This window comes from Vipera berus (assembly GCF_964194415.1).
Source record: "Vipera berus genome assembly, chromosome: Z".
NCBI classification, from domain to species: Eukaryota; Metazoa; Chordata; class Lepidosauria; order Squamata; family Viperidae; genus Vipera; species Vipera berus.
Window position 1 is genome coordinate 80,900,623 of NC_138205.1, and position 24,772 is coordinate 80,925,394.

The following is a 24,772-nucleotide window of genomic DNA, read 5'->3' on the forward strand; positions in this document are numbered from 1 at the left end:
GTGAAAAATTGGAAAACCTGTCCTTTGAATATGCCCAATGCCTTAGATACATTTGCCTTCTCTTTGAAGGATATATGGTTAATATCTCTAAGTAGAATTTCTGAAAATTGCTGAGTTGTCTCCTGACTACATGCTGTAAAATGCAGCCTTTGCTGAATCAGACCTAACAATAACTAAATAATGTAAGATTAACTAATGAGATAGACAAATATTACCAAAAACTATTTTTTAATACTATAGACATATTTAAATTGTGAACTTGTTCAAATTTGAGCTTACTGCACAGGTTTGTTAAGAAGCACATACAGACACCTGAATGAACACACATCCTGATGAAGGAAGAAATGAAGCAATCTTTTTCAAAGGTATAGTTCAGATGTACATATTGCTAGCATTTCATCTTCTTCTCCATCACCTATGTTTTATATTATTTTCTCCTTATAATAAGCTTTATTTGATCAGTGATCATAAATAATCTACAACTGAGGCATTGAATAAGATCTGCTGTATTCTTTAAACCCTATTCCATATGACTGACACATTCCATCTTATAAATGCCTGTCACAGAAGTATTTGTCTGGCTGTGTGCCTCTGCGCCTCTCTCTCCCTCCCTCCCTCCCCCCATCTCTGTCTCTGTCTCTGTCTCTGTCTCTGTCTCTGTCTCTGTCTCTGTCTCTGTCTCTGTCTCTCTGTCTCTCTGTCTCTCTCTCTGTCTCTCTCTTTCTCTCTCTCTCTCTGTCTCTCTCTCTCTCTCTCTCTCTCTCTCTCTCTCTCTCTCTCTCTCTCTCTCTTAGAATGTTACAAAAATAAGAGTTAATGTAGATTGCTAGGGATAATTCCAGGTGGTCTTATCTTAAGTGACCACAACGTATTCTTTGAATAATGTATTCTTGGTGTGTTACTTACAATTCCTCCTTCTTCACCAGGATGGCCTGAATAGCCCATAAAGCCTGTCTTTCCCTGAAAGATAACAAGAAGGACAAAGTCAAACTTAATTCAGTATAGTGTTGCATCTTATTGATAGCAGAGCTCTTTCTTCTGCACTTCAGCAAATGCGTTCCTCAAACAACAGAATACTTTCCTAACAGTAAATTATTATACCCAGATTGCATGTTCTTATTTTGAAATGTATAATAATTCCTTAATTAAAGACTATTGACCAAGCTCAACACGACTAAAGAAAAGTGATAGTGTTTTCTTGCAGACATTTCATTATCCAACTAGATGACATCATCAGAGCTAGAAGGAAGTAGAACCACTTTATATAAACAAAGAACAGACCTCATTCCCTTTCACTAAACAACTAGATAGCACCAATAATGTTACCAGTTGAGTAATGAAATGTCTGCCAGAAAATAAGAGACCATTAGGGACTCCACAGTTCAATCCAAATATTTTCTAAAGGTGAGACTAAAGAACAGTCAGGATTCAAAGCACATCGGACCATGTTTGAACAATATGTTATGCCAAAAGCAAACAAACTGTTACACAGCATAGTGTTCATATACAAATTATTGTTGGAAGAGATACCATTAAAAGATATTTTTAATTTTATTTATTTTATCCATCCAAATATCTAAATACATCCAAATCAATTGTGGGCTGGCTCAATTATTCAGTTCCTAGCTAAGGATTCAAGAAGACATCATAACATGTCTATTGTCTCAATAGGACAATCTTTTACAAAATAATGCAAAGAGAAATAAAAAAAAATTAAAAGTGCAAAATATTTTGTGAATCATTTGACACTGCACTAAGACCTCTAATTATACCCAATATGGCAATCTACTTTTTCTTGCACCATCTTTCAATCTTAATTTGTAAATCACAATATTCTGTTATTTTCTTCAGGGTTTTTTTAATCAATTGAATTGTCTCCTGGTATCATCACATCAGTGAACCAAGGGGATCATTTTTATAAGTAATATAATATACTATATTGCTAATGTATGGTATATTTTCACTGCCTGTTTGAATTTTCATTTTGTTTTGCAACTTTTGGGGTGGGGCAGGACACATAGTGGTTCTTGCATATAGCAAAAACTAATTTTCTACATTAATTGCAACGAACATTTTTGCAACCCTGTCATGACATTGTTTTTATTCTGTTTAAGTGATTTTGCTACAGTCACTGATGACTTGATCTACACTTTCATCTTCAATGTTATATAATTCTTTTCTTGTCTTTCTACTTTTTTCCTGTGTTCATTTCACCCAAAGATCTACTCTTGACAATATCCACATTTGTTTCTCCTACATCCAATATTCCTCATAATTATAACCCTTCACTAATTCTCTCATTCTTTCAATGTAAAATATTAAATTAGTTGTATTAAATTATTCCATTTGAATCATGATGATGATGATGATGATGATGATGATGATGATGATGGTGTCATCCATTCAATCATGTCCAGCTCTTGGTGATCCTATGGGCCAGGTCTCTCCACATCTTCCAGTCTTGTACTACATCTTTGAATTGTTCTATGCTCTGGCTGGTGTTTTTTGGCAGTCTGGTTTCATTTTCCCACTTAAATACAATTGTAATTGCTTTCTCCAGTGAATTCCCCCACATGACATGGCCAAACTAAGTGAGACATTTGAAACATACAGACCCTTTCCTAAGCATATAAAGTAGTCCCCATTTTCATTCAACCTTAGGCCTCTGAGTGGACTAATTATTTGTCTCATTTCCAATCTCTGACCTTATACTCTCTCAGAATATTTCTTCCCCCAGATCTCATTGATTCAGAATGATGCATAATGTTTTCCAAAACTCATACCTGATTCATCCAGATTTGCTATTCACTCTAGCTATTGTCATATTGTATGCCTTTAGCTTTCCTTCACAACTGACCCTACCACTTCATTTCCAGCATATATTCAGCAATTCCATCTCGATATACCATCTTCAATCATATCTATTACCCCTTTACCTTTCTCTATTGATTTCATAGACACATAATGTATTTGTTTTTCTTTCAGCTGCTTCATTTGTTAATTCATTATCCTTATGATTAACTTTTCTTACATTTCAAGTTATAATCTTTTATGACATGATTAATCACTAAGTAGACCTATAAACATCGTCCTCATCATGACTTTGGCCAATTAAGGCTTTTGCATAATTCTTTTTCTAAGAAAGCGAAAACATTGAATAGGTTACCAACTTAGTTTAATTCAAGTCATTCCCAGCTAACAGCAAAAGCAGTTTTCTCCAAGCATTTTCATGCTATCCAGGGCAGGGTAAGATCCCTATCTGGAGGCTACATTTCAGGACAATATTCTGTTGCCCAGATCTCACCAATTAATATGTGCAATGTCATTTACAATAGAAATGATACCAAATGGCAGTTTGCCCCTCCTCATGATGGTTTAATATTGGCTAATGAGAAAGAGAGTTATTGGTTCTTTAAATTTTTAAAAAATAGGACTGGCCTGTAAAAGTCTCAGTGAGTTTTCCTGTTCTCTCTGCGGTTGTTTTATTTATTTATTTATGCAGAAAATAAGGTTTTATTATTTATTTATTTATTTATTTGTTAAATTTATTTACCACCCATCTAGCTTGAGGCTACTTTGGGCAAGTTACAACAGTGAAACAGAAAGAAATGATAAAGCAAAATGTAAACCTAATAATAGGAAAGCAATGAAACAATAAAACAGTAAAAGTATAACAATATAAATTAAAAAGATGGGCAGGGGGAGCAGGAAACTTAAGGGGAAGGTAGGATCAGCCAATTAATCCAGAAGCCATCTTCAGTATTACTATATATGACTGAAAAAATTCAAAAACCACTAGATGGCAGCAAAGTGATATAGAATACTAACTCTTAGCTGCCACCTAGTGATTCAAGAGTTTTTTTCCTTTGTTGTGAACTTCAGCAAATTGCCATTTGTCAGCCTCCACATTGAAGATTGGTTGGGTACAATGTATATGTTGCTCTGTAGTTAGAAACAATTTTATGGAAATAACAAGATAGAAGATAGATCTAAAGCTATCTATAAAAGTTTGTTGTTGTTGTTAGTTGCGAAGTCGTGTCCGACCCATCGCGACCCTATGGACAATGTTCCTCCAGGCTTTCCTGTCCTCTACCATCTTCTGGAGTCCATTTAAGCTCACGCCTACTGCTTCAGTGACTCCATCCAGCCACCTCATTCTCTGTCGTCCCCTTCTTCTCTTGCCCTCAATCTTTCCCAGCATTAGGCTCTTCTCCAGTGAGTCCTTCCTCCTCATTAGGTGGCCAAAGTATTTGAGTTTTAGCTTCAGGATCTGGCCTTCTAAAGAGCAGTCAGGGTTGATCTCCTCTAGGACTGACCGGTTTGATCGCCTTGCAGTCCAAGGGACTCGCAGGAGTCTTCTCCAGCACCAGAGTTCAAAGGCCTCAATTCTTTTGCGCTCAGCCTTTCTTATGGTCCAACTTTCACTGCCATACATTGCAACTGGGAAGACCATAGCCTTGACTATACGCACTTTTGTTGACAGGGTGATGTCTCTGCTTTTTAGTGTGCTGTCTAGATTTGTCATGGCTTTCCTCCCCAGGAGCAAGCGTCTTTTAATTTCTTGGCTACAGTCCCCATCTGCAGTGATCTAGGAGCCCAGGAAAATAAAATCTGTCACTACCTCCATTTCTTCCCCATCTATTTGCCAGGAATTGAGAGGGCCGGATGCCATGATCTTGGTTTTCTTAATGTTTAGTCTTGGTTTTCTTAATGTTTAGTTAACATTAATTATAAAAGTTTAGTTAACATTAATTCAGCAAGGATTTCTGACACTTACATAATAGCAAAAAAGACACTGGTTTGTGCATCCTAAATTATATGGCAGGCATAAAAAATGCTTGGGCAGCCAAGAAATTTTGGAATCATATGATGTGGAACTCAAAGTAATTCCTATGTTCAATTCTTAAGCTGTATATGCTTCCCCCCCCCCCATTGTCCTAATTAGTGAGGCTCTATTAAAGCAAATACAGGTACTTTGTTTGGCCCTGTCAAATAACAAAATGTGCTTGCCATTTGAAGCATTAAGAGTATGGTAAGATGAGCTTCTCCAGTCAGATTGCCCTTAATATCTGTTGAACTATTATTTCCAGCACTCCTAAGCAATATGGCTACAAAGAATGCTGTGAAGAAAATCTGAGTCTAGTAGAGCATGGATAGAAGATCATCTCTGGAATTTTCATTGTATGTGTCTTTTAGATGCTAGTGCAGAAAGCCAAACATATAAACACAGACCGATTCCTTCCTTTACTTGACTGATTCTTTCCTTTATTATATAGAGTGGGGAAAGATTGGCCCATGCTGGCTCAGGAATTCTGGGAATTGAAGTCCACAATTCAGAAAGGGGCCATTGTTCCCTACCCCTGCTATAGATCATGCAATCCTAGTTTCTCTTTCGTTCTTTATTAGCAGAAGGGGGGGGCTAAAAACAGTGCGGTATATGATCTCTTTCTGATACCGATAGTCCTCAATTTACAACCATATGAGGGATCAGAAAATTTATCATTACCTGGTACAATCATTACATGAAACATCACACACAATTTTATAATTTTTGCTGCAGTTGTTAAGCAAATCATTCATGGTCATTAAGTGAGATATCATGTGACCCCAACTTGTGATCTCCTGCTGGCTTCCCATTTGACTTTGCTTGTTAGAAGTAATGAATTTGCCTGTTGGAAACTAGTTGGGAAAATTGCAAAGAGGATAGCATGATTGCAGGACGCTATGACTCTCGTAAATGTATGATGGTTGCCATATGGTTATAAGTGTGGGGACTAGTAGTAAGTCACTATGTTAGCACTGAAGTAATTTGGAACAACTGCTAAATAAATTATCATTAAGCAAGGACTATCTATATCAAGCAATAAATTAACAGTATCCAAATGATGATTTCAAATTTAAAAGCACATTATCACTCCATCTTGTACTATGTAAGCATTAATCAGCATAATTTGCAAATAATTTCCTTAACTATTCAAATCTTACCTTATTTCCAAGATATCCAGCAATCCCTTGAATTCCATCTTCCCCAAAACATTTGCAACAAACTTTACAGCATTTTCGTTCTATAATAGTGTCCTTCAAAACAATAAATGCAAATCAGTCATTGTACAAAATTTTATTAAATTAAAACCTGACCTGGCTCTCCTTTTATTTTTCATTTTGCTGTGAAGAAACTTACAATGGTTCTTCTCAACATGCTTGGTAATTCAGGGTTTCCAAAATATAAAGGCTCCCGATAACTAAATCCTCTACCAAACTCAAGTTCTTGCAACATATGATATTCTGGAAAATGTTTTAATCCAACAATCCAGAGTGCATTTAGCCCTGAAAAACAAAGGAAGGTTGCTGTTTGATTTTCTAAATTAGACATGTGGCTATATAAACTGGATTTACCTTTTTTTTCCAAGTCTGGGGAGAAGACAAGGAGATATCAGTGTTATTCATAAAACAATCAAAACAAAATTTCCTGAATGCTTAAAGGCTCAAATAAAGACTGTTATATTATGAAATGAATGTATTTGTATGTAAATAATAAGCAAACTAAAGCAAAATAAGGACAAACAGCATGTTCATAAACAGTTTTCCTTTTCTTCCCCCTTTTAGCTAAGCTGGTAAAAAGCAGGTTCTACTTAGATCAGGAACAAGTTATTGTACAAAATAAATCACTGCTGTTCCTCTACTGTAAAACCAAGAGTTGTTCATGTGTGAATCCTAGATTGTTTATGAGAATTTATATGGCCACCTCAATGACTTTGGGTGGCTTACAAAAAGTAAAAACCCAATATACAAACATTAAAAACAATAACACACACACACACACACACACACACACACACACACAAACATTTCCCTGGTTAAAGGTAAAGGTAAAGGTAAAGGTTCCCCCGCACATGCATGCTAGTCGTTTCCGACTCTAGGGGCCGGTGCTCATCTCCGTTTCAAAGCCGAAGAGCCAGCACTTGTTCGAGGATGTCTCCATGGTCATGTGGCCGGCATGACTAGACGCCAAAGGCGCACGGAGCGCTGTTACCTTCCCACCGTAGTGGTCCCTATTTTTCTACTTGCATTTTTACATGCTTTCGAACTGCTAGGTTGGCAGAAGCTGGGACGAGTAACAGTCGCTCACTCTGCTACGCGGCACTCGGGATTCGACCCTCCAAACTGCCGACCTTCTGATTGACAAGCTCAGCGTTCTAACCCACTGAGCCACCGTGTCCCTGGTTACTGAGGTACAATAATTTCATTTAGCTGCATGTTCAGATTAGGGATACAAAGCTATATTGTTACAAATTTTGTAGGAAAAAAAATGATTTTTGATCATAATATTTGGATGACTCATAGTCAGAATGAAATATAGGTAACATTCATTATTCCCCAGAAGAAGAAGAAATCCAATTCCCTCTTGAAGGATTTTATATAGTTGTTTTTTGTTTCTGTTTTTTTGCTTTCTTTCCATGTAAGAAGTACTTGGCATATTCACATCCATGTTTGGTTTCTCTCAAAGGTTGATTCCCCCTTGCATGAATAATAGGAGTCCAGCTAACATTATGCTCCAAGCATGCTGATGGAAATGCTTCCCTGGAGGAGAGGAAAAGTATAACAACAGCTCATTCATCTTATTTTTGGTTTGGGGCAAGGGGTCCAATTTTCCCCTTTCACTCTACATTTTTAAAGAATGTGCTTCGCACCGAGTTTTACCTTGTATTTTTCACTCCTTCTTAATATTTTCATACCGCAAACTGCGATGGGTTGTGACCTTGTAGAAAGCAGTATAAAAAAACTTAGGGTTGACATCATCATTACCTGGATGACTGAGAATCTCCATGACATTTATATATATATATATATATATATATATATATATATATATATATATATATATATATATATATATATATATATATATATATATATATATATATATATATATATATATATATATATATAAAATTATATATTGGGTTGTACGGCCATGGAACATATTCTGAAGATATAATGGGGAGGAGGACTGCAAGGGAGAGGGTACACCCCAATTTTTTCAGAATAAACTGATTCCAATAATGAAAGCAAGCCATGTGCTTTCATCTTAAAGAGGTAAAAACAAATGAGTTCACTAATTCTCTAGGATAGCAAAACCTTCTAGGTGATCTTGAATTCTTTGTCTATCAAAATGAATTGGAACAACCAGTGGAGAAAGATTTTGGGAATTAGAATCTGCAATGTTGTGGGTGCAGGAAACAGTCGACGCTAGGCAGATAGTTCAGCTCTTTATTGGGAGGTAGATTCAACAGGGGAATAGGGTTACCTGTGCCCTTTTTATACCTGGCCAGGTGTGCTGCCAGCCAATCAATTCAAACTGGACTTTCCCACTGAAACTAAACCCAGCCTGCAGCAGTCGCATTACAGTGCCACCTAGTGGTCTCTGTTGATCTGCGTTCTATACGCTGTAACCCCAATACATAGCACCCCTTCCCCCTTAAGCATGAACATTTCTTTTTTATACATGCATAACTATATACATTGTTTAATTGACAGACACATCCGTTTCCCTATGGTCGCACATAGTCTTTGAGATAGGCCAGAGGCCTATGGGTCCTAACTGACTGTCTCTGTGGTCTGGCCCTGTCCTGAGCAGCCGAGTTAGTTGGTAGCCTTGCTTCGTCCCCTCCCAGTGAACCTGTCCCACTGTCTGATCTTGTAATTGGTTCATTGTGACTACCTTGGGCCAGTGCCCCAGTGTCTGATCTTGTAACCGGTTCATTGTGACCACCTTGGGCCAGTTGTTGGCTGGGTTGAACAGGCTTTTCTGACAGCAGGTCTGGGTCCTCCTCTGCGTCAGTTTGGTGGTCCCACAGGCTTGTGGGTCCTGAAGGCTGTTTCCCTTGTTGATTGCTGGGCGGTGATCTTTCAGGAGCTCGTCTCCTGACCTGATCGATGTGTCTCTGGATCTGTCGACCCCCTTCCACCCCAATAATGTATGACAAGGGTCCTGTCCAATCAACCACCACCCCTGGAATCCATACATGTCCAGACCCATAATTCCTGGCCCAAACCCGGTCACCAGTGTGAAGTTCCCTCGGGGGGTTGGTTTGTTCCTTTTCCACAGCTATTCTGTCAGGGTGAAGTCTGTCCAGCTTAGTGATAAGCCTTCTGCCCCAACAAAGTTCCGCTGGGCTCTTCCCAGTAGCCGTGCACGGTGTGGTGTGTTGGTTTAGTAGGAATTGGGCTAACCTTTTGTGCTAGTCACCGCTGATGATGCATTTCAATGCATCCTTTGTTGTGCGCACCATGCGTTCTGCCAATCCGTTGGTGGCCGGGTGGAAGGGCGCTGACTTGACGTGTTTAATTGTGTAGCTCCTCATAAAAACCTGGAATTCAGTGGATGTGAATTGAGCGCCATTATCCGATACCAAGACATCTGGGAGGCCATGTGTGGCGAAAAGTCCCCTGAGCACCTGGATTGTCCTTGGTGTGGTCATGCTAGTTACTGGGACCACCTCCAGCCATTTGGAATGGCTATCTACTACCACTAAGAATAACTGGCCCTGGAATGGCCCCGCGTAATCAATATGGATGTGGGACCATGGTGTGTGTGTGGCCTCCCACTTGTGAACAGGCGCATGGGGCATCTCTGGTCTGGACCTTTGGCAGACATAGCACCCATTCACCTGCTCCTCAATGGCCTTGTCTAAAGCCAGCCACCAGAGGTAGCTCCTCGCTAGGGCCTTCATCCTTACCATTCCCAGGTGTCCTTCATGTAGTGATTGTATGACCCTGTCCCTTAGCTTCTTCGGAATGACTACCCTGCTACCCCACAATAAACAACCCCTGTGCGTGGATAGTTCATTCCTGTGTGTGAAATACACCTGGAATTCTGGGCCTGGGCTTTTCCCTTGCTACCCGGTTTCTACCCATGTTTGCACTCTGCTCAGGATTTTGTCTGCAGTAGTTCCTGCAGCAATATCCTTAGCATTTAGCGGGCATTCTGGCAGGTCCTGGATGGCCAGTATTTGAGCTGCCGGTGCAGCTAACCTGAGTTAGTGGCAGCCTACTTAATCCATCTGCATGGCCCATATCCCTCCCTGGCCTGTATACCAGTTTACAGTTATAGGCCAATAGGAAAATGGACCACCTGAGCATCCTTGGGAATAAAATCTGAGCAGTTTGCCTGTCCGTTGTGAACAATCCCAGCAGTGGCTTATGGTCGGTGAATATGGTGAATTCCCGGCCATACAAATAATTGTGAAACTTTTTTACTCCCGCCACTATTGCCAGTGCCTCCTTATCTATTTCAGCATAATTCTTTTCCACCCCTGACAGTGTCCTGGAGTAATAGGCGATGGATCTTTGGGTCCCGTCCCCTTCCAAGTGACTCAGGACTGCACCCACTCCATATGGGGATGCATCACACGCGATGCAAATGGGTTTGGATTCTATAAAGTGAGTCACAGTGGACTCACTTGACAGTAATTTTTTTAAATTCCTGAAACTCCTGTCCTGACTCTGGCTCTAGCTCCACACTGCCTGCTTGTCCAGCAGTCTGTGAAGTGGCTCAGCAATTGCTGCTTTGTTTGGGAGAAATGAATGATAGAAATTCAGTAGTCCCAGGAACGCCTGTAGCTTTTATTCTTGGGGGTGGGGGCCATCTTGATGGCCTTTATCTTGGACTCTGCAGGGTGGATGCCCTTGGCATCAATCCTGAATCCCAGGAATTCTGTGGCCTTAACGCCTATGCTGCATTTGTCCTTTTTTAATTTATGTCCTGCAGCACGAAATCTTCCTAACACTGCCTGCAATCTGTCAGCTAATATCTCTTCCGTGTCTCCAGCGATGAGGACATCATCAAAGTATGGACACACTCCTGGGATTCCCTTCAGAGTTCTCTCCATTATTTCCTGGAAAATTCCTGGAGCCACAGTCACACCGAACTGCAATCGGTTGACCCTAAAAGCCCCTCTGTGAGTTACAATAGTTTGCGCATCTGCTGTCTCCCAGGTAACTGGGAGCTGCTGATATGCCTGCACCAAATCGAGCTTAGCAAAAATGGTGCCGCCTTGGAGTGCAGCAAGAACGTGGCTGATGGTTGGAACCGGGTAAGCATGCGGATTAAGTGCTTGATTAATCGTGCACTTAAAATCTGCACAAATTCTAACCTCCCCATTTGATTTGAGGGGAGTAACTATTGGGGTTTCCCACTCTCCCCCCTCTACAGGCTCTAATACTCCTTGTTCCACTAATTTATCCAGTTCGCTCTCAATCTTTGGCTTGAGAGCGAAGGGAACTCTCCAGGGCTTTCATCTAATGGGCCTAACATTAGGGTCTAATTTAAACAAAATGGGTGGCCCCGTGTATTTTCCTAACGGTCATCGAACACGTCTGCAAACATTTTGCAGACGGCTTCGATGCTGTTGGCCTGGGTTTTGTGAATATCTGAGATACTGATGCCCAGGGCCTTGAACCAATCCAACCCCACTAGTCCTCCGGCCTTCAACCACGAGGACATCCAAATGCCCATGGAACCCCCTGAACCCCACGGACAATGTGGCCTCCCCCTTGATTTTAACTGGGGTGTGTTGAAAATCGGTCAATTTGATATCGGAGGGCCTCAATTTGACCCACCTTCAGCTGCGGTCGCACACGTGTTTAAAAGTCTCATGTGAAATCACTGAGACCACTGAACCAGAGTCCAGTTCCACCTGGCAGGGAATTCCCTGCAGACAGATGTCCAATTTAATTTTGGGGATGAGTAACCGGTGAACCCCGGTGTTACAAATTTTAAAATAGTCTATGACAGAGTGTTGGAGGTGCCCAGTACCTGATAATGCCTCGTCCTCAGACTGGATCTCATGCAGGCCATCTCTGGAGCAATTCCAGCAGACTGCAGCGATGTGGCCTGTTTTTCCGCAGGCCCGACACTTGGCCGTGCAGAATTTGTAGGCTGCTCTGGTGTGATTTCCCCCACAGCCTGCACACTTGGGCTGGCCGCACCGCCTCCACAGCTGGAGCACTTGTGTTGCGTCATTGGTGTTGTTGGCCTCTTCTGGGTTCCCTTACTGTTGTTGCACCCCGACCGTTGTTGTGGAACTTGGTTCCGGTGAACTGCGTCGATGTCGGTGGACTCTTCCGTGAGCCTGTTCCTGCTGTACGCAGCATTCCTGTGGTGCATGCCCTCTCCTATGCTGCTGGGTCAGGGTTCGCTTGGGTCCACTCCATCGTCCATGTCTCTGGCTAAGACCTTGTCCTGGACCCGCTGGAAGGTCAGGTTCGGCCTGGCACAAAACTTCTGCCACAACCATTTGTTGCGGAGGCCAAAGATGATCCGGTCATGAAGCCTCTTGTCTAGATTCGTGAATTTGCAGAAGCGGGCGGCCTGTCGCATGCCCGCTATGAAATCTGCCGCTGATTCACCTGGCCGTTGATCCCTTTTTTCAAAATGGAATCGCCAGGTCAGCTCAGACATTTTCTGGTTGAAGTGTCTGTTCAGCTTTTCCACGAGGTCATTGTATGTAACAGCTTCAATGGCTGTCAGTGCGCACAAGCCGACGGCCAGATCGTGAACAGCGGGGCCACTTGTGCACATTAGAGCCGTGACCTTCATACCGTCCTCCATGATCCGATTTACCTGTAGGTAAAATTCGACCTGGCTCAGGTGTGACTCCCAACGCTTGGGGCACCTGGGGTCGAAAGGCTGGATCTGGCCGATCTGTGCCATGCTGCATCTGATCCTGCCGGTCCTGCTTCGTGTAGACCTCTAGCGCGGTGGCTAGCCGGTTGATGTAGAAGGGAGAGAGGTGAAAAGATGCCTCTTTCCACCCAGCGAACGATACTGTCCCTTCGTGATTTCAGCTCTTTTTGAAGCAGGATCCCACCTTCATCGCCAGTGCAATGTTGTGGGTTCAGGAAACAGTCAACGCTAGGCAGGTAGTTCAGCTCTTTATTGAGAGGTAGATTCAACAGGGGAATAGGGTTACCTGTGCCCTTTTTATACCTGGCCAGGTGTGCTGCCAGCCAATCAATTCAAACAGGACTTTCCCGCCAAAACTAAACCCAGCCTGCGGCAGTCGTGTTACAGTGCCACCTGGTGGTCTCTGTCAATCTGCTTTCTATACACTGTAACTCCAATACATAGCAGAATCTAAGACCTAGCAGCTCCAAGTTATTTTGATGTGGAGTTTTATGTTTATTAATAATATTGATGTAATTAGGTTTATAATTTATATAGAATCCTCTTAAATTTAATTCTCTAACAGCTGTACTTGAATTTTAGCAACTTGAATATATTCAGTCACTATCCTAAGGATGAATACTTCCATACAATAAAGTCATGAATGCAGATAAGTCATGGGTGCTTTTTCAGCCCTGAAATGTTTTCAGACCTATTTGTAGGGGTGATCTTAGTTTTCTGAGAAGCAAGGAAGTTGCTGGAATCAGCTGTCTCTTTAACACATGTTGAGCACATTTGGCTAAAATTTAAAAAAACCCTTCAAGACAGCTGATAAAATATAACAATTTTGTATCCAATGTGTTTTGAAATGAATTCTTTTTAGAGGATATCATTTTTTACAGATAAATCAAGACAGTTGGAATCTGTTCTTTCATTACAGTTATTCAGAAACAGAATTTTTTCTTAAATACTTTGCAAAAATAGCTGATTGATTTTCCACCTCTTTTTGTTCTGAGTCTTCAGCACACATAAGATTTCAACATGTCTTAAAGTACCTAGATATTTTTTTCACCGATGTTTTGGAATATCATATCCAGCATTGATTGCCCTGTATTTATTGTTAAGCATTGGAGTGATCATGCATCAAAGGACTGTACCTCATCAATTTTTTTGGCTAAAAAATTAGCTTCTAAGACAGAGTGCATTTGGTTATTTGCATTGCTACAGAATTATATTTCTCTAACTAATATTTCAAAGAGACACAGGGTTTTAAAATGCTGTTTGGCAACCTCTAATAAAGTTACTCTAGGAAGTTCTGTCTTCATCCTGGAAACTACAATAGTTTACAATAGACAATACTTTAAAATTTTATTATAAGTAAAGAAAAAAAAGGGATAAGCAAGGCAGACTCCAAAACATTAAAACACCTTTTTTCCTTGAAATCTATCCTGCAAATAACCAAATATTATGGTACAATAGTAAAATGCAAAGATCTTTTTTATTATCTGAATACCTTGTCCACGGAGACCATCCACTGTAGTTTTAAGAACGTCTATCCTATCATTGGGTCCATCAGAAAATATGAGAAGAGCCTGTGATTGAAAAATAGCAAATGAAGATGGCATATCACATAGGTGGGTTTTGCAGGAAAGCCCAGCTTAGGGGGTTTGGGCACATCAAAAAGTTGTATGATAGATCTTGCAGCTGACTGTAATATTTCACTTTCTAAAATTTGACAGAGCCTTGTAATGGACCATTACTTTTAATAAGGGAAACTGAGAGCCATCTTTGCATACTACAGGTTACCATAAGTGGCCAATTGGGAAAGTTGGTCAAAATGGTAAACATGGTAGCTGAGATAGAAGTCTTATTCTTCTTTCTATTGTATGATAACTGCCACTTTCTCATCCTTTTAAGGCTTCCCTTGTGACCTATCATATATAAACATGGTTTCCATGATTCTACCTTGGTTAATTAGCAGTTTTCTTCCTACCCTCCAAACAAATAAATATGCTTCCATTTCTGCCAAGAAATAAAAATGATATTGGCCATATTCATTTTTTTAAAAAAGGAAATTAGATTTGGCAGCCCCCTCAGATAGAAGGTCCTAGTGGGCATTGTGGACTTTTGATGAGCCACAAAGACTGCAAGACTATTGCCTAGCCATCCAAATTTTTGGTTAATTATATGATAATTATATCACTCATCACTCTGCAGACACCTGAAAGGATGTGATAAAAACTTCTTGCCCTCCCCTGTCCAATTTGTTTGCCTTGCAAGGATCAGAATACAGCACTGTTTTCACATTAGATGGACTTTTAACTTCCTTTCCTTTATTCATTTTTTCAAAACTTATGATTATTCCTCAGAGGATATGCCTGGAACAAAGAAAGGAATCACTCAATACTCATTGAAATGTGCTTAGGTCATTACTGCTACATTACTGCTAGCCTTGGTGGAGCAGTGGGCTAATGCCTCCTTAAGTAACACCAGCTGCCTGCAATTAGTGCAGGTTTGCATCCCACCAGGCTCAAGGTTGACTCAGCCTTCCATCCTTCTGAGGTAGGTAAAATGAGGACCCAGATTGTTGGGGGCAATTAAGCTGACTTTGTAATAATGCCGCTTGGGGTGTGTGTGAAAGCCCTAATAAGCAGGCATATACATAGAATGAAGGCTACTGCTAAGCTTGTAAGCCGCCCTGAGTCTTCGGAGAAGGGCGGGATATAAATGGAATTAAAATAAAATAAAAATAAAACCTTGGTGGAGCAGTGGGCTAATGCCTCCTTAAGTAACACCAGCTGCCTGCAATTAGTGCAGGTTTGCATCCCACCAGGCTCAAGGTTGACTCAGCCTTCCATCCTTCCGAGGTAGGTAAAATGAGGACCCAGGTTGTTGGGGGCAATTAAGCTGACTTTGTAATAATGCCGCTTCGGGGGGCGAAAGCCCTAATAAGCAGGCATATACATAGAATGAAGGCTATTGTTGCTAAGCACATTGGTTTGTGCTTAAATTGTAAGCCGCCCTGAGTCTTCGGAGAAGGGCGGGATATAAATGGGATTAAAATAAAAAAATAAAAAAATTAAACAACAGCAAAATTATTACCTTCACATTGGCAGAGTCCACAGTAACCAATCTGTCCCAGAAAGACTGCAGGAAGTCCACTGTAAAATGAGTTTCCACAGTTGTTTGTACAGCCCAGAATTTCTGAAAGATTTCATCGCTGTAACTTTCAAAACCTGAGTCAAACAAAGTTGGGTTGCTTTCTGTGGATACTTGGTACCTGAACCTGATGTTATCTGCAGTTACTGCAGTACAACTGATGTTGTTTACAAAACTCATTTGTTGAATGATCTGAGGCAAGAATGCTTGCATTTTTTCCTTCAAACTGGCTGCAGATGGAGAACTCGCAGGCTCAGAGATATCCACCCCTATAGAAATATCTATCTCACAATCTGTAAAAAAGGGAAGGAAAATGTGCAATTATAAAAGTTATCTTTATCTACAATCTTTCCATCAGGACTGAGAATAGAAGTAAAATAGTAAAAATTAAAAATAGATGTTGTAGTCAAAATATCTGGGTAATCTTCAATTAATATAATCTGGCTTGAAAAAAACACTTGCTTTGTTGTTACTATTGTTATTGTTACTAGGAGTATATTTGTAACTCAGGATTGAAATGAGGGGACCTTGATGCTCTCTGAGCTTGGTTGTTTTCCTGAAAACATTTCATTAACCAAACTATGGTTAAGTGTGTCCGTATGTTGTGGAATTAAAGAGTTTTCATCGTATCTTCTGACTAATAGTTGGTGGTTGTGGCTGCATTCTGCTACTCTTGTAAGATTCATATGGACAGACATAACCATAGGTTCAACTGGGAAACTGTGACCATCCAAGACCAAAGCAAGTCCAAAAATGCTAAAGAATTTCTGGAAGCCTGGCACTATGACAAATAGACACATAGACATAAACAGCATCTACATACTGTGCAAAAGAGACAATCAACAAGCCAAAGAAAGAACAAAAAGATCAAAGCACTTCCCCACCAGCAATCAATACCCAGATGAGCATAATTTAACACCAAGTTTAACATCAAACCAATAATCAAGAAGTAAACAATATCCCTGTTGTGTAGTGAGTTCGTTGCGCAGGAGGCGAATGAGCTCAGCAATGGTCATGTTTATTTGCTTGCAGGATCTGAACTGGAACTGAGCTGCAGCCTGCAGCGATTTATAGCCTGGACCCTAGGTGGTAGCCAATAGGTTTAAAGCAACCCATTGCTGCCTAGGGGCAGCCAATAGCAGCACCGGAGACGGGGTGTCTGAGTTGCTGGGAGCCGTTAGCTAGCTCCAGCTTACCACATGGTGTTACACTTAAGCCCAATAGGTAACAATCCCTATCCAAACAAGCTAACAGTAAACAACCCAAACAAAAAATTCCAAGAAACCCTTTTTGTTACTTGCTGAAAATATCTTAACACTGGGATTTAAAAAAAAAGAACTGGTGTAATCCCAGTTGGAATGATGCAAAAAATAAATCAAGACTTTCCAAAGTATAGACAAGTGGCAGAATATTTTAGCTCCAATAATAATCTTGCAGGTATCAGCATAATGAGATTTTCTAGCAATCAAGCAATTCTGGACTATGACATGGATCAGAGCAAGCCCACATGTTTGCTTGATTTTATCATTTGAAGTAGATAGTTTATTAAGGGAAACATACAGATTCTCATTATTTGCTATGTCCTATAGTTACCATAAAGACTGAATTAGCAAATACTGAACCTCAGCTGGGAATGTCGGATGGCCAAGTTGGAACTGGTCAACTCAAATTTTCTGTTACTCTGTGCAAGTCCATGAATAATCACAAGTAATAATAATATTAGTATTGATTCTGGGGTTACAAATAAATTTTAGCAATTAGGCGAATTTGCAATTATGAAATCAGTGAATAATGAGGATCACTGTTTTTTATGTTTCTCAATAAAAAGTTAAGAATTAAGCAGGATGACAAAGATGGTGGATGATGCTCTTTTTTTCTTTAAGTGTTTCGGAAAATGTAGAAGCCTCTCTCTCTCTCTCTCTCTCCCTCTCTCTCTCTCTCTCTCTCTCTCTCTCTCTCTCTCTCTTTCTCTCTCTCTCTCTATCTCCTCCCTTCAAGGCCCTACATGGCAGGTGATACCTTAGGGATCACCTGCTGCCAGCGTCAACTTCCCTCCGCCCTGTGCGTTCCCACAGAGAGGGCCTCCTCAGGGTGCCACCGGTCAGAGAATGTCGTCTGGTGGCCCCCAGGGGGAGGTCCTTCTCTGTGGGCGCCCCGGATTTGTGGAATCGTTTGCCTGTTGAGCTCCGGATGGCGCCTGACCTTCGCTCCTTCCGACGCGATCTGAAGAGTTATTTGTTCGAACAAGCCGGCCTGGCCTGATGGGGGATGGGTTTGGATTTTATTGTTGTTTTAAATGTATTTTAATCTATTGTTGTAACTTGGGCATCTCGTTTAATTCTTTTTTAATTTTTGTATTTTTGCACTTTTATATGTTTGCCGTGTTCACCACCCTGAGTCCTTCGGGATAAGGGCGGTATACAAATAAAATTATTATTATTATTATTATTATTATTATTATTATTATTATTATTATTATTATTATTATTATTATTATTATTATTATTATTATTATTCCTCCCTCTCCTTCTCCCCACCTCTCTCCCCAACATAGTTACTATGGAATAATTAAGCGTATATATGAATTTCCTTAAAATTTGGCACATTTTTTTAAAAAAATAACACAAACATTATGTCAGTGCACCAACACAAAGGCTTATAAATGTTTTTTTAAAAGTTGTACTCTGTTTTGCATTATGTGCTCTGAAAACAACTTAAGGGAACAATAGAACTTTTTTTCCAAAGTTGCAAAATGATCAGCTTGTGATAGAGCCAAGAGGCTCTAAGCAAGCCACTAGATGCTGCTATAGCATTTTACAATTTACTATGAACAAGTTTTTATTAGTTGTGGGGACTGTTTGATTTGGATAATCCCAGATGCGAACTTTTGGGCTGGAAATAAACATTTGATGTGCTAGCTTTGACTTGTTCATGCCCTGCCACCAAGAAGATTTCTGTGAACTTTAACAATGATCCTTATGATGTCTGTATCAGGACAGATGATATTCCAATTTGAACTTGGGTATCAGGTAATCTAGACTCTTGCATTTCTAATAAAATCTCCAAAGATATTGCCCAACATATTCCATGGTTGATTCTTTATTGCTTCTAACACACGGGTCGGCAACCCGCGGCTCCGGAGCCGCATGCGGCTCTTTGAGCCATCTCCTGCGGCTCCCAGCTGCCTGGTGCGCGCGCACCTCTTTGAACGGGCAGTGGTGCGCGCGCACCTCTCCAAATGGAGAGTGGCGCCGCCCGTTCCGAGAGGTGTGCGCGCACCTTTCCGAAGGGCGGAGGTGCGTGCGCACCTCCCCAAACCTGCAGGTCTCCACGGCCCCGCTTCTTGCGAAAGCTGCCGCGGCCCATCTGCACGGCAGCTTTGCAAAGCTTTGGAACCGGCACCAGGCAGCCAAACTTTCGGGAACCCTTGGTTTTTTTTTTCTGACATTGCAGCTCGCCCTTGAGGATCGCTTACTGAATTCTCCGGATTTTGTTTTGCTTCTTTCCCCCCCCCAACCCCACTCCCTCCACCTCTCCCCGCCGTCTCCAGGCCCGGTTGATTCGCTTGCCCGTGGCGGTAAAGGAGGAGAGAATCGAGCGAGCTCCCCAACAGCGAGGAAGCCGCAGCAAAACGCCCTGCCTGCCTGCTTCTTTCCGCTGCCTGGCTGGGCTGGCTGACTCTCCCGCACGGCTCGCTTGCCTTGGGACCTAGTGTTGTTTTGAAGGGAGCTAACATGGCGACGGCTGCCTCCCTCCCCCGATCGGGGGTCTTATTGGGTGGATTCAATGGGGAGGGTTAAGGATTTAAGGTTAGATGCTCCCCTCCCCTCACTTTCTCCAGAGAAGGCATGGAGAGAGCAGAACCAAGGGGGGGGAGGTTGAGGAAAGCGGTTCCACAATGTCTGGCTAAGAGGGAAAAGCCAGCGAGCCAGTCCCGGGAAAGATCCCTACCGAGCAATCGGGAACCGCAAGGACTGGGGCAGCGGAGGCGGCTCCCGGAGAGCCCGTGCTCCGGGCGGTCACTTGCTTCGCGTCTCCTGAGGGAAGGGGGGGGCGACTGGAGCGGGCGTGTTTCCTCGCCTGCTGGGCGCCGCAATTTGCCCGGGGAACGCGTGGGCCCCGAATGGCAGCGTGGAGCGAGGAAGCGGACAGCCAGGGCTTCCCCGAGAGCCGCGGCCACACAGGGTATTCCTTGCCGCGCAGGCTGCTGAAGCCTGGCTCTGACGCCACTATGCCTCGGCTAGACTCCGGTATGGAGTGAGCGAGCGAGCGAGTCCGCTCCGCCAAACAGTGGAAGCAGAGTCCCCGGCCGCCAGACTCAGCCCGAAAGGTGGCCAGAGGAGAGCACAGAAGAATAGGCGAGACCCCTTTCTGGTCTTCGTGAGGTAGCGCTGTCTTGTGGAAGACAGCCCCCCCCCACCCCACCCCCGGTTGCCACGTCCGCCTCTTGACACTTTCACGATACCCCACCCCCCTTTTTTGTTTGTTTCTTTTCACCAAATGAGATACAAGGGGGGTGGGGTGGCTTCTTGGACCCAGTCCGGGAGACAGCTGGGGAGGTTAATTCCCCTTCAGGCGTGCTCTGAGACTCAGGCGCGCGGCGCTTTTCATTTGCGGAGCCGGGGGAAAAAAGTTGCCTTTCCCCAAAGTGCCGCGACACCCTTGAAGCGACTCGTAGCGGGCCCCGTTTTCCCCCCCTCCGTGCAACATCTGGCTATTCCCCCATTTGCCAGGTCTGCAACTAGAGGCGAGCGCCTCGCCTTCAGCCGAAGGGCAAAAGCCCGATCTCGTCCCGCTCCCCTGTTCCCTCAGAGCGCTGCCGGTGGTCAAGTAAGTGAGGCTGATGATTTATTTACACGTGAGACAGGGAGAGATGATTTCTTTATTCCGCCGGCGAGCACAGCACCCGGCAAGCTTTGGCGAGTCAAGAGCGCGGCTCTGGGAAGCGCGCCGGCCTTTCCTGCCTGGGTTTTATGAGGGACGAAGTGAGTTGGGCTGGAAAGCTGCGAAATGACCGCGCTTTTCCGTTCTGCCTGGGAGGATAAGGACAAATATTGTTAAAAATTGTTTTTAAAAGAAGCATCCCCATTGGATATCTTTTCTATGCAATATGTTGATAATTTATTTCTACTACTCTTGGAAACATCTCTTCATACCTCTCTCTCCAGATGATGTTTTAATGAGGTAATTGCTTTACCATATTTATGGTATCTTAAACCAGTCTAAACAATATTGTTATCCTTTAGCGGCGGTTTGGAGAGTGCGCGCGCACCTCTCCCAAGGACGGCGGCGGCTTTCTGACGCCTCCGGCTGGAATCACACCCATTAGCAGCACCACCAGGAGCGTCCGCCAGGGCAAACGAGGGGAAGGGCGGCTCCCCCAGCCTCGCAGATCCTCGGGAGCGGCAAGGACCGGGTTTCTGCTCGGAGGGAGGGGGGAGCGCAGGGGCCAGGCTGGGCACGCGAGGCGTTGTTCCCCTCCCGCACGCGAGGCATTGTTCCCCTTCCTGGCTGGGCTTCTTTGGGATGCTGGCGCCTGAACAAAGGGCGGGAGCCGCCCAAGGTGGGCTGCAGCAACTCGCTTCTCTGCCCCCCCTCCAGGCAAGCGGGGCTTCATCCCCCGCCTCTCCGGAACTGCCCGCGGCACTCCGACCCTCCCACTTTTAAAAGCCGCTGTTCTTAGGAGAAAAGCCCCCGTCGCCCCCTCCCCCCTGCGCGCGCCGGCCTGGCCCCGTTTGACGAACGCGGCAGGTCTCCGGACGGGATGGTGCGCACCTCTCCGAAGGGGAGACCCGCCGCCGCGCAGGTGCCTCCCATTTTGTGCATGCGCAAAATTTTTTGCGCATGCGCGGGAGTGGACGCACGCGCGCGCACTTTTTGCAGCTCCCACTTTTTTGTTTGTGTGACGGAACCGGTTCTGAGTGGCTCTTTTACTTTTTCCGGTTGCCGACCCCTGTTCTAACAGATCATATATAACATGTGTCACACAGCCTATATAATAATGTTCAGATGAATAGGAGGAAAAGATACCCTTAATTTTAAAACTTTCCAACTGCAAAAAGCAGACCTTTCTGGAATGCCTGTCACTTCTAAATCACTTTTGGTCCTCCCCTCCCCTTCCTTTCTTTGTGGGCCGTAAACATATTGTCCTGGATAGTGAAGTTAAAGTTCTCAGAACACTATTATGAAAGCTCAAGTTTGTCAATTTGAATGATGAGAGCAGACATTTGAGACAAGATCTGCTTCTAATATCTGGATTCCATACAAAGATTAGTTCATAAATATATTTTCTTATTAGATACATGCTAAGAATGAATAGTTCCCATATACTACAAAAAGCAGTGAGAAACACAGCATCATTAGATAGAGACCATTTAGGCTGATCAGAAGTGGCATATAATTATTTTTAATATTAAAAAATGTATTCAAAAGGGTGAGGCAGATGGTAAGCAACCAAATCTATAACTATAGAACCAATCTGATAAAAGAAATTCTGTATCACTAAAACTAACTGTACTTCTAGAGATAATATTGGATCCAAGGAAGTGTAATATATACATACACATATACATACCCAACACACTGATTACAATAGTGAAGCAATTGAAACACATTTAATGACACATCTGTCTTATCTGATTTTAATGACAACTTATCAACCTTCGTCTAGTATATTATTATATTCAAATTCTGATTTAAGATTATTCACTGCCTCATAGTTTTGATATAAAAAGGTAAACCTTGAGGACATCTGCATATTTGTGATACTTTTAACTCCAACTCTGAATAATTTCTCCAGGTTGTTTCATGTAGATACAAAACAGCATATATTAAATTAAAAACTGAGTCTCATGGAATTCATAATATAACTACAGTAATTTCTTAATTGTATTTTAAAATTATTGTTACAGTAGGATAGTGTAGAGCTGTGGTGGCTCAGTGGCTTACTCACCTCAACTTCTGCCCACTGAACAGTTTGAAAGCATGTTCTATGTGAGTAGATAAATAGGTACCACTTCAGTGGCAGGGTGGGGAGGAGGAACAAGTTGGTACTCTGTGCAGTCAGTCAGATTTCTGCTGGCTCTGAACCTTCCTATTTATGGCACCGATTTATGAGATGGCTCCTGGGAAGGGAGGGGGCCTAGGATGACACTGCAGGAAGAGCCATTTGTCTTTCTTTCTACTGCGAATCCAGCTCATCCTACTAGCACTTTGGGAAGCATGCGAGTATGCCCTACAACAGACCTGGTAAATTGGCAGCCAAACTACTATTCTGCACTAACATTTTGGTCTCCTGGCTAATGTAACAACAGCAAATGAGAATGGAGAAGAAAGAAGAAGGAAGAAGGAGGAGGAGGAGGAGATTGATAACATTGACTTGCTGTTGTCATTTTTGTGTTCTTTTAAATTACTATAATCTACTTTCCTTAATATCTAATGCATTCAGTATTTCTTAAATTTCCTCTTGGATTCTCTTCACACAACTGCAGCCTTTTTTTCCTCTTTTGATAGATAAATATCCTCCTTAATTGAAGCAAAGCAATTATTTAAAAAGAAAGTATTAAAAACTATCTCATATTTTGCGAATAAAATTAAACACTCTGAGGTGGAAAAAATAAGATGGAGATGTATAGAGTTTTAAAAATGCTGAGACTTACCTGGAGGGGGTTTATCACCAGGATTACAGATCTCTCTGACAATCTTCCTTGTATCACTTTGCAGTTGTTCAAAGTTCTCCAACAGATACACTCTGCTAGCAAAGCCAGCAATTTTTTGGAAGTCAAAAGGACTTAAATTCCCAATGCCTATTACAAAGATGTGGATGCCATCTTTTCTTAGAGCAATGGCTGCATCCTCCACTTTGTCATCAGAGTGCCCATCTGTGATGACAATCAAATACTGCACCACCCCATTATATTGTCGACCACCATTCACAGGTTCAAAGAAGCTCTTGACAAATTTCAACCCTGCGCCTGTGAAAGTGCGAGCTTTTAACTGAGCAATTGCATCAATCTTCTTTTTTATGGCATTATTATTAAAAAATTCATTGAGATAAAATTCTTTCTGAGGTTTTGTGCTGTACTGAGCCACTCCAACCCGGACCTTGTCCTTTGCAATCATAAAGCTATCAACTACTTCTTTCATGAACGTCTTCATAGTAGAAAAGTTCTGTGCTGAAATGCTGTCTGAGCCATCGATCAGAAACACAAGATCTGCCTCTCCAGTATCACAAGCTGCAGAAAGAAAATCCATTTGATTGTGAGATACAAAAAGATGAAGTAACTCTCAACACACCTAAGGTAATATTCTGAATACACTTCTAGGAAATACTGTAGGTTCTATTGAGCTCAGCGACACTTACTTCTATAATACTAAAATTATTATTGGGTAATAATTCCACACAAATCAATAGATTTTCTTTCCAGAAAATGTATTCATATTCTGTTTTATATATAATATTTTGTATTTTTGCAAAATTAACAAATAACTTTTTAGCACTGAAAATACCACAGGTAATTCTTGGCTTATGACAATTCATGTAACAATGATTCAGAGTTACAACAGCATTGGAAAAAAAATGACCTGTTCTCAAAGTTATAGCTGTTGTACCACCTGTGCAAAATCACATGATTGTGATTTGGTGCTTGGCGATTAGCTCACATTTCCAACATTTGCACCATCCTGCAGTCATGTGATCACCATTTACAACCTTTTCAGCCAACTTCTAACAATCAACAGTCATTTAACAGTTGCATGATTTACTTATTGACCGTGTGATTTGTTTAACTACCAGGGTCATAATGATCACAAAATTGGTTCTGGTCATGGGATGCCTTGTTCAATGAGTGCATCTATTAGTGACCAAAATTCCAATTGTGGTTGAAAGCTGAGGACTATCTGTACCACATAACATAACAAAATGTAATGTAACGTAACAGTAATAAC

General features: G+C 42.1%; 1 protein-coding gene across 1 annotated transcript in view; it reads right to left on the reverse strand.

Moving 5' to 3' along the window:
• LOC308679011 (collagen alpha-4(VI) chain-like) overlaps positions 1-24,772 on the reverse strand; it is a gene marked incomplete at its 5' end in the record, with an annotated part of 89,595 nt that overhangs the window by 47,475 nt on the left and 17,348 nt on the right. Inside the window, 10 exons of the mRNA XM_081346247.1 lie at positions 907-960; positions 5,986-6,078; positions 6,182-6,327; positions 8,723-9,114; positions 10,789-11,267; positions 11,819-12,158; positions 12,604-12,766; positions 14,181-14,259; positions 15,737-16,119; positions 23,485-24,060. Coding sequence (XP_081202373.1) covers positions 907-960; positions 5,986-6,078; positions 6,182-6,327; positions 8,723-9,114; positions 10,789-11,267; positions 11,819-12,158; positions 12,604-12,766; positions 14,181-14,259; positions 15,737-16,119; positions 23,485-24,060 — 2,705 coding nt within the window. The remainder of the gene's footprint in view (positions 1-906; positions 961-5,985; positions 6,079-6,181; positions 6,328-8,722; positions 9,115-10,788; positions 11,268-11,818; positions 12,159-12,603; positions 12,767-14,180; positions 14,260-15,736; positions 16,120-23,484; positions 24,061-24,772) is intronic.